Genomic DNA, 716 nt, shown 5'->3' on the forward strand with positions numbered 1-716 from the left:
TTTAAGAGGTATATAAAACATAATATAGAGTTGATCAATTATGATGAAATTCAGAATGTGTTAATTTAGTGGAGTCAAAGAATTTCATTATATTTTCACAAAAAGGAATTTTGAGTTATTTTTAATACTATATATACTTGCAACTTTGCTATCTACAGAATTTTGCTCTCAAACAATATAAAACAAATACCTCTTATTGACAGTAGGACAGACTTTTAAGATGATTTCACCTCAGAAGCACATGGAAGACAAGCAGATCACTGAGAAGCACAAGGCAGACAAACGTGTTACTGAGAAGCATGTCCTTGAGAAGCAGGGCACCGAGAAGCATGTGGCAGACAAGCAGGCCACTGAGAAGCACGTAGCAGACAAGCAGGCCACTGAGAAGCACGTAGCAGACAAGCAGGCCACTGAGAAGCACATGCTGGAGAAGCATGTGGCGGACAAGCACGCTACTGAGAAGCATGTTATTGCAGGAGGGAAGACTGAGAGCAGTACAGTCTCGGGGAAACCCACAGCTGGCACCACTGATGCAGGAGAGGCTGCAAAGATCCTAGCTGAAAAGAGACGACAGGCTTGGCTGCAGAAAGAACAGGAAGAACAAGAACGACTGGAGAAGGAAGAACAGGAGAGAATGTGAAACTTTGTATAGTGCCACTTGTGAGGTGAAAAAGGAAAGTACCAGATACCCTGGGGCTGGAACACAGCGGATACTT

At 43.0% G+C, this 716-nt stretch overlaps 1 protein-coding gene across 1 annotated transcript; it reads left to right on the forward strand.

The window, feature by feature from the left end:
• Window positions 1–220: 220 nt before the first annotated feature.
• On the forward strand, window positions 221–640 carry LOC111813215 (MAP7 domain-containing protein 2-like). Its single transcript, XM_023703485.1, has one exon. The coding sequence runs from the start codon at window positions 221–223 to the stop codon at window positions 638–640; it is 420 nt and encodes a 139-aa protein (XP_023559253.1).
• Window positions 641–716: the final 76 nt, after the last annotated feature.

The sequence above is a fragment of the Octodon degus genome, unplaced genomic scaffold (assembly GCF_000260255.1).
Source record: "Octodon degus isolate 3935 unplaced genomic scaffold, OctDeg1.0 scaffold00172, whole genome shotgun sequence".
NCBI lineage: Eukaryota > Metazoa > Chordata > Mammalia > Rodentia > Octodontidae > Octodon > Octodon degus.